The sequence below is a fragment of the Formica exsecta genome, unplaced genomic scaffold (assembly GCF_003651465.1).
Source record: "Formica exsecta isolate Colony F162 unplaced genomic scaffold, ASM365146v1 scaffold458, whole genome shotgun sequence".
Lineage (NCBI taxonomy): Eukaryota > Metazoa > Arthropoda > Insecta > Hymenoptera > Formicidae > Formica > Formica exsecta.
In genome coordinates this window covers 7,898-15,703 of record NW_021851814.1, presented here as the reverse complement: position 1 = coordinate 15,703, position 7,806 = coordinate 7,898, and the positions used below count along the sequence as shown (strand labels likewise).

The 7,806-nt window shown below is 35.0% G+C and overlaps 2 protein-coding genes across 3 annotated transcripts in view; one reads left to right on the top strand and one right to left on the bottom strand.

Annotated features, from left to right (window-relative positions):
• LOC115240871 overlaps positions 1-785 on the top strand; it is a 2,091-nt gene extending 1,306 nt beyond the window's left edge. The window contains exons 5-6 of the mRNA XM_029816278.1: positions 362-481; positions 551-785. Coding sequence (XP_029672138.1) covers positions 362-481; positions 551-766 — 336 coding nt within the window. The 3' untranslated portion in view covers positions 767-785. The remainder of the gene's footprint in view (positions 1-361; positions 482-550) is intronic.
• Positions 786-5,435: 4,650 nt separating this feature from the next.
• Positions 5,436-7,786, bottom strand: LOC115240870. Of its 2 annotated transcripts, none has more exons than XM_029816276.1 (3): positions 7,482-7,786; positions 7,204-7,370; positions 5,436-7,134 (listed from the first exon to the last, which is right to left on the bottom strand). In XM_029816276.1, exons 1-3 carry the CDS (start codon positions 7,693-7,695, stop codon positions 6,535-6,537), a joined length of 981 nt encoding a protein of 326 aa, XP_029672136.1. In that variant the 5' UTR covers positions 7,696-7,786; the 3' UTR covers positions 5,436-6,534. The 2 variants fall into 2 exon arrangements, with proteins under 2 accessions (XP_029672136.1, XP_029672137.1); XM_029816277.1 differs by having other exon boundaries at positions 7,204-7,265.
• Between the last annotated feature and the right edge of the window lie 20 nt (positions 7,787-7,806).

Here is a 7,806-nt window from a genome sequence, read left to right as displayed (position 1 = left end):
ATATATAATTATTTTTATATTGTATAATATGATATATATATTTTTGGAATCATGATACATATATAAATCTAAATTATTTATCAAAATAATTTCTCTTTCTTTAACTTTCCTCAAATAATATTTTAATTGATTGGTCTATTTTTACATCATTAGCAAATTTATTAAGATTTAATTTTTTTACTTTATCAAAATTTTTTATATACTTAAAAATTTTACATAGAAACTCTATAGCTCCTTTCATAGAGAAAAGGATAACAAATTCTAGATTGTAAATTAATTCAAAAATATTCTTTTTTTATATTTTTTTGCAATTATATTTCAAATTAATTTTTTTATATGATTATTAATTGCATTCTCTCAGAAACTAAGAGATACACAAAAGTGGAACATCGCAAGCTATTATATCGAAACATTATGTTTGAACGAATTGGATATTTTTCGGATTTCGAACAGACAATCATTTACTTCTTTGTTCTTTACGGTAATTTATTGCTAAAATTCAAAATTTTTCCTTTGTTAAATTAGTTATAAAATAATAATACATTTGTAGATGTTACAAAAGCTTCGCGAAGCTTTTCGCGAAAGTAGCATAAGATACTATTGGGACGAAGATCTTAATTTGTTGGAACATGTTGGGCGTGATGAAATGAGAAGTATGACAGGAAGAATAAATCACATTATACAAACTATCGAGAAAACTATCGCAAATGATAAATATGCAATAGCAAGATATATCTGTGAGTATTTATTTTTTAACGAAATATAAGTATATACATAGAGCCACACATATAAAAGTACTTAATGAAAAAATACTTTATTATAGTGTTTTGAAAAGCTCTCGAGATAAGCTACAGGAATGTGCAATAAAAAGTGGGGGGTTCCATTTAAAAAAATCATGTTGGCCTTGACCTCGCCTTGACGCCTCCACTCAAGGTCAAACGGATATGATCATTGAATAGAACTTTTAAAACCCTACAACTTTGGTTCGAAACATTTTTCTTAGAAAAGTTTCGTTTTCGAGATATTTGACTCTTTCCAGACTTTTCTAATACCCCGTATATAAATGTATATATATACACAGAATAATCCGTTATTAAAACAGAGATGACTGGTGACGACCCAATTGAGAGTGATTCTAATATAGGGTCGATAACCGGCAGGGAAGAAGAATGGACAGATAGACTCGGGAGGCAAGAGAGTGTTATCCTGGAGAGGCTAAAGAGAGTAGAAAGCGAAGTGGCCAAATTGAAAAACGAAAGAGCAAATGAGATAGAAGAATCGGAGAAGAAATTGAAGAAGATAAGAGAAGAGATGAGAGATGAGATGAAAAGGAAAGAAAAGGTGTGGGAGGGGGAGTGGAAGGCACTATGGGAGAAGATTATCAAACTGGAGAGAGCAGAGACGGGGCTGGAAGATCTGGAGAGGTTGGAGAACGAGAAAGGAGGAGCGACGTCACAAGGTGAGGATACAATGGCGAGGGGAGGAAGGAAAGATGAGAATGAGAAGATGGATAAAGCATTAAAGGTAAAAGTACAGGAATTGTTAGAATGGAAGCAAGAAAATGAGAAACGAGAAAGAAGGAAATGTTTGATGATCCGCGGTTTGAAATGGGACGGCAGGAAACCAATGCAAAAAGCAAAGGATTTTCTGCAAGATAGGTTCAACCTAGGGAATAAAATGGTTGGTGCTTGGTGCGAAGGGGGAGCAAGAAATCGAAAGCTAGGAGTTCAAATGGTAGATGTTAGTGCAAAGATAGAGGTAGTAAGAAGAAAAAAAGAATTAGGAGAAGATCATCCGATCTTTATAGATGAGATTTTATCAAAAGAGGAGGAGGAAAGACAATGGCGACTAAGAGGAATTGCGAGAGTAGTTAGAGGATGGGGAGAGCATACGAAGGTTAGATTTAACAGGGTTTATTTGGTGAACAGATGGTTTAGTTGGAGGCAGATTGAAAAAAGAGAACACGTGGTGTTATTGGCGCAGACGGAGGAAAAATTTCGGAGTGAGGATGGAAGAAGACAAGAAGAAAAAACACAGAGGAACTCAGTTGAGAGTGGGAAACTCAGCGATCGGTAAAGTAGGGGGTAAAATTAGAATAAGTTTCTGGAACGTGGCGGGGCTAAAGGGGAAAGGAGTAGACTTTTGGGAATTTATAAGGCATCAGGACTACGTAGAATTAATGGAGACATGGATAACGGAGGATGAAAAAGAGGACTGGAAAAAAAACTTACCATTAGAATTTGTTTGGCACATGCAATATGCGGTTAGAGAACAGAGTAGAGGTAGGGGCAGTGGGATGGGGGGGGGTATATTGGTAGGGGTTAGGAAAGGAGTCTTGATGACCCAGGAGGTAGACTGTAATAGAAAAGGATGGGTCAAGTGGAAAGGATATGGAGGTGGCCATAAATGGACAATCAACGCAGTATATGTTAAGGATGGCTTAGAAGAATTTAAAGACGATATAATTAACCCGGAACAACGGCAGCCAGAAGAAGTACTGATAATCGGAGGAGATTTAAATGTTTGGACTGGAAAAGAAGGAGGGGTGTACAAAGACGGGGTGATAGAAGAGAGAAGATCAAAAGATAAAAAGGTTAATAGAGAGGGAGAGAGGCTGTTGGAATTTGTGGAGGAGGGGGGATGGTATATGGCTAACGGAGTGAAGCGTGGGGACGAGGAAGAAGAATTCACATATGTAGGGATAAGAGGTTCATCGGTTATAGACTATTTGCTGGTAAACATAGAGGGATGGGATCTGCTAGAAGAGTTTAACGTGAGGAATAGGATAGACTCCGATCACTTGCCTTTGACTAGTGTATGCTTAACAAAAGAAGAGCTAAAGGGATAAGTAATAATAGAAGATAAAAGTGAGGTAGAGAGAATAATACAGTGTTGGGACGAAGTAAGTACAAGGAGCTTCGCGGATAAAACAAAGGGGATAAACCTGACAGAGGAGAGCGTACAGGAGAAATGGGAAGAACTGAGGGTAAAAGTAGAAGTGGCAGTGATAATGAAGAAAATTAAATGGAGAAAAAGAAAATTGGGGTATAAGAAATGGTGGGACAGAGAGTGTACCAGGAAAAAGAGAAAAGCAGAAAGAAATCTGAAAAGATGGAGACAAGGAAAGGAAAGTAAGGAAGCGGTGGATAAGAATAAGAGAGAACTAAAAGAACTCTGCGAGAAAAAGAGGGAAAAGTTGAATAGGAAAAAAATGAAAGAGATAAATAGGATTAGAACGAAGACAGACGCTTGGAAGTTTATTAACAGGGAGAGAAAAGTTCGGAAAAAAGTATGTGAGGATATTACCATGGAAAACTGGAGACTCCTTTTTATGGGGGTACTAGAGGGGGTAGAAAAAAAAAGTTTGGGAGAAGAAAGGAAAGGGGGAGACGAAGAGGAAGATCTTACGGATGAAGAGATTGAAAGACAAATAAGAAGATTAAAATGTAAGAAGGCTGCGGGTCAAGACGGAATAAGGAACGAAGCATGGAAATCGTGTAAGGGTCAGATTAGAGAAGGATTGAAGGATGTGATTAAAGATGTTTGGAGAAGCGAAGGATGGCCGGAGTCCTGAAAGGATGGTATAATTTCTCCGCTATATAAGAAGGGGGATACCCGCTACGAATTACAGGGAAATTACCCTACTGAGCGCAGCATACAAGATTTACGCAGCTGTGTTAGCGGAAAGATTATCGAAGGAGGTGGAGGGCAAACGGATTTTACCGGAAACCCAAGCTGGGTTCCGGAAAGGAAGAGGTACGACAGATAATATTGTCATTCTGAACCATTTAGTCGATAGAGAGTTGAATGGAATAGGAGAAAAGATGAATGCCTTTTTTGTGGATCTAAAGACAGCGTTTGATCGGGTTGATAGGAGAGTGCTTTGGAAGGTTATGGAGAAAAGAGGGATAAGGAAGGGTTTAACGGAAAGGGTCAAGCAAGTTTATCAGGAAACACGTAATAAAATCAAAGTAGAAGACAGAGAGTCAAGTCCCTTTTGGACGACAAAGGGAGTAAGACAGAGTTGTCCCCTGAATCCGTTGCTCTTCTTGATATTTATCTCTGACTTGGAAGAGGAAATGGCTAGAGGACTTGTCGGTGGTATGAGGATCGGTCAGGGAAGAATTTGGACGTTAGCCTATGCGGACGAGAAAGAGTAAGGAGAGCAATGATCGTAATGAGAAAGACGTGGAGTATAGGGGAAAGAAAATTTGCAAACAACTGGGAAAGGGGGATGATGATGTTTGATAGCCTGGTAGGTAGTGTAATGGTATATGGAGCAGAAGTGTGGGAATGGCAAGAACAACTCAGTGTAGAAGGAGTGGAGACATGCTATCTTAAGTGATCACTAGGTTTGGATAAATGCACGCCAAATTACGTGGTCAGGAAGGAAACAAAAAGAGATATATTCTCATTTTATATGAGAATAAGAACAGCAAAGTTAGCGATGAAGTTTGAAGAAAAAGCAAAAACAAGGCAGGGGCAAAGGAAATGGGTGGAGGAATGCATTAAGGAGAGAGAAGAGAGAAGAAACATAACGAAAGGAACGTTGGAAAGAGATGAATATTTGAGGAGATGTGGGGTAGGAGAAGAAGAACTCGAGCAATGGAGGAGGCAGGGGAGGATTATAGCAGAAGAACTAAGTAGAAGAGATAGAGATGTACAAATAGAAGAGCAGGAATTACTAATAGATGAAGCCAGATATAACACGCGATACAAGGGGATTAGGGTTGAAGAACTTCTAGAATATTTGAAAGGGAGGGGAGAAAGAGGAAGTCATAAAAGAAGAGCGAGGGCCAGGTGTGGCAATGAAGAGAGGAAAAATAGATTCTGGCTGCAAGAAGAGGATAGGAAATGTGATATATGTAGATGGGAAGAAGACACGTTTGAGCATTTGTTAGAGCGGTGCTCGTGGAAGAGTAGCAGTATGGTAGAGATAGAGGATATACTGGGCGAAAAGGAGACGGAACAGGGCAATAGGTGGTTAAGGGAGTGAAAGGGTAAGAGGAAAGAGGTGGAAAAACAAAAGAGAAAATCAATCTCATATAGGATAGAGGACTAATCATTAGCTTCGGCAGGGCGAGGGCATGTGTGTGGATAAGGCCTTTTTTTGTAAAGCAAGTCCAACCAAGTCCGTTCTGTAATTCCAAGGAATTAGAATAAATTATTTATCTATCTATCTAATCCGTTATTAATAATATCAAGATGTGATTCTCTTATTTTCAATTTATTTTTTCATTTAAGATTTTTTTATTTTATTAAATCACACGCACATAACGAATAACATTCTATGAAAAATATTCCGTCTAATTATAAAGTTTTCTGCAAAAAGTATTTCGTCCAATTATAATCTTTTGGCTAATTTAGAAATAATTATTTCATTTTCATTTGCGTTTTCAAGAAATGACATTAAAAATATATACAATATACAAAATGCTATCTTAATCGCCAATTTATTCAGTCTTAGAGTATAAAATATATGACTATATATTTCATTTTAACATTCTGTATTACATTTATTTCATAAAAATAAAAATATAAGTTCTGCTGTCACGAATATATATAAAAAGTTAAGTACCTAAAGAAATTGATTTTGTTAATACAACTGATAAGAAGATTAATAGTCTTATCACTAATTAAAATAGTTTTTAAAAGTACTTTAAAACGAAACATGTATAATTAATTGAAAGTACTAATTTACTTTAAACGTAGACATGAACAATTAAAACAAGCTTATAGCTCGATTTCTTTAAAACAACTGCATTTTCATAAAATGAATTCATTTTTATTCTCTTCTTTCCTTTTTCTAAATTCAAGGAAGAGGTAAGAATAGAATCTAACATCATTATTTATAAAAAAAGAGATTCACATCTTCTAATATTTTTCAACGTCAAACTAGAAGCAATTTTATGCCATATCTGATTGTACACTGTTTTCAGATTAAAGTATGAATACAATTCATTTTAAGCATTTCTTTCATATATAATAAAAAAGAAAAAGCCTACACAATTCTTTCACAGAAATAAAAAGCTTTTTCCAATTTTTCCATAAGTGTTACAGAAGAATAAATTATAATATACAAGAATGTATATTATAAATAAGCAACGAAAGAACTATAAATAACAATTCAACATGCATTGTTGAAGTAGACTGCTATCATATACAAAGTGCAATTATCCTCTAATAGATTATAATTAACTTTGCGCAGCTTACAATAAATTATAAAATTATATATGTATATATAATTTTTAAATCATATAAAAACGAAATGAATCATCAATGAATTATATTTTGTTATCACAAATAGTCTCATTTAGACTAATATTACAAGTTATGAATACTGTTTTGCATTTAATAATTTAATATATAGAGAGATGAAAGCTTTTACAACATTATTTCCAATTTCATATACTAGCCTTGCATCTTAATTCATAATAATCACATATATCCCCTTTGTACTGCATAATTCTGTATCATTTTTCATTCGTTTATGTATCATTCTTATTGTCTAAAATATCAATTAACAATATTGCACTATATTCTTTTACAGCAAACCAATGGAGTTGCATTATTATCTGACCACTCAAGGAAGAAGTCGACAATATTGGTGATGCAACGTATCATGGCGAGACAATCGGCCTCGGCCGAATGTTCGTGAGGAAAATTTGAATCAAACATATATTCATAAATGGCGCCGAGTTTAAGGCTGACTGGTCTTTCGCAACCAAAATCCAATTTCTTCCTTGGATTATTTTTTTTAAATGGTCTTTCTACAAGAACAATCTCATGCTGCCTCATTACTTGATTCTCTGGCGTTTTTTCGTTAGCTTTTTGTCTAAAATCCTCCGGCGATTCGACATCGATGTCATTGTTATACTCCTTGTTTGTATCGTATTTCTTATCGTTTATAACTTTGATATATCCGTTATAGGGAGGCGTCGCTTGCGAAATGGGCATGGCATCAATTTTAGTCTTTTGTTCCATCATTACCATATCTATATCCAACATGGAGAGCGAATCATTGTACTCATCATCCAACAAATCTTGGACTGTCTTTCGTTCCAAATCTTTTTTCTTAAAGAAATCTTGAAACATCTTCCATGTATCAATGCATAGAATTTTGTCATCAAAAACCTTTAATGGCAAAAAATTAATTATTATTGAATAAATAGAGAAATAAATAGCTTTAAAAATCGGTTATACCTTATTTATGCGCTCGAGTTCATTCAAGAATATTGGATAATCGAATCTGTTGCCGTTATGTGCTGCAAAACAAATTGGTGGTGTGAGACGCTGTAGAAAGCACATTATTAACTCATAAACTTCACACTCAAAAGGCTGCAGTAGCAACATGTCCTCGTTAAATAATTCTACAAATTTATGAGAGATTATTATATCATTATATTATAAAATTTTCTTAATTTAGATTCTCTTCAATTTTATTTATGTATTAATCAATTTAAGCTAATAAAGCAACTTACTTGTCATATATGCTACAGTTGGTGGTATGATTTTTTGGGGATTGATCGGAAGTATTAGCTTATGCAAGACTCGCGGCAAAGATGCTTTGTTGCAATTACATATCGACTCTCTTGTAACAGCAACTAAAGCAATTTCCGTGATTCTTGGCATGATCTTTCCTTGAATCAAACCAGTTGTTTCCAAATCAAAGAATATAAATGTTTGAATTTCCATTATTTTAGATATTGACTTAATGGATTCTCTTCTTCATATCTTCTCTGCATTATCTCCTCATTATTTGATATGATGATTTCTATGAACTATCTCCAACAATGACATGCAATT

Bases quoted from the DNA above. Each gene is read 5' to 3' on its own strand.
- LOC115240870 (XM_029816276.1), bottom strand. From the start codon at position 7,695: ATGGAAATTCAAACATTTATATTCTTTGATTTGGAAACAACTGGTTTG. The intron at 7,371-7,481 runs GTAAGTTGCTTT...ATAAATTTGTAG, and splicing joins AACTGTAGCATATATGACAA to AATTATTTAACGAGGACATG. The intron at 7,135-7,203 runs GTATAACCGATT...TTGCCATTAAAG, and splicing joins AACTCGAGCGCATAAATAAG to GTTTTTGATGACAAAATTCT.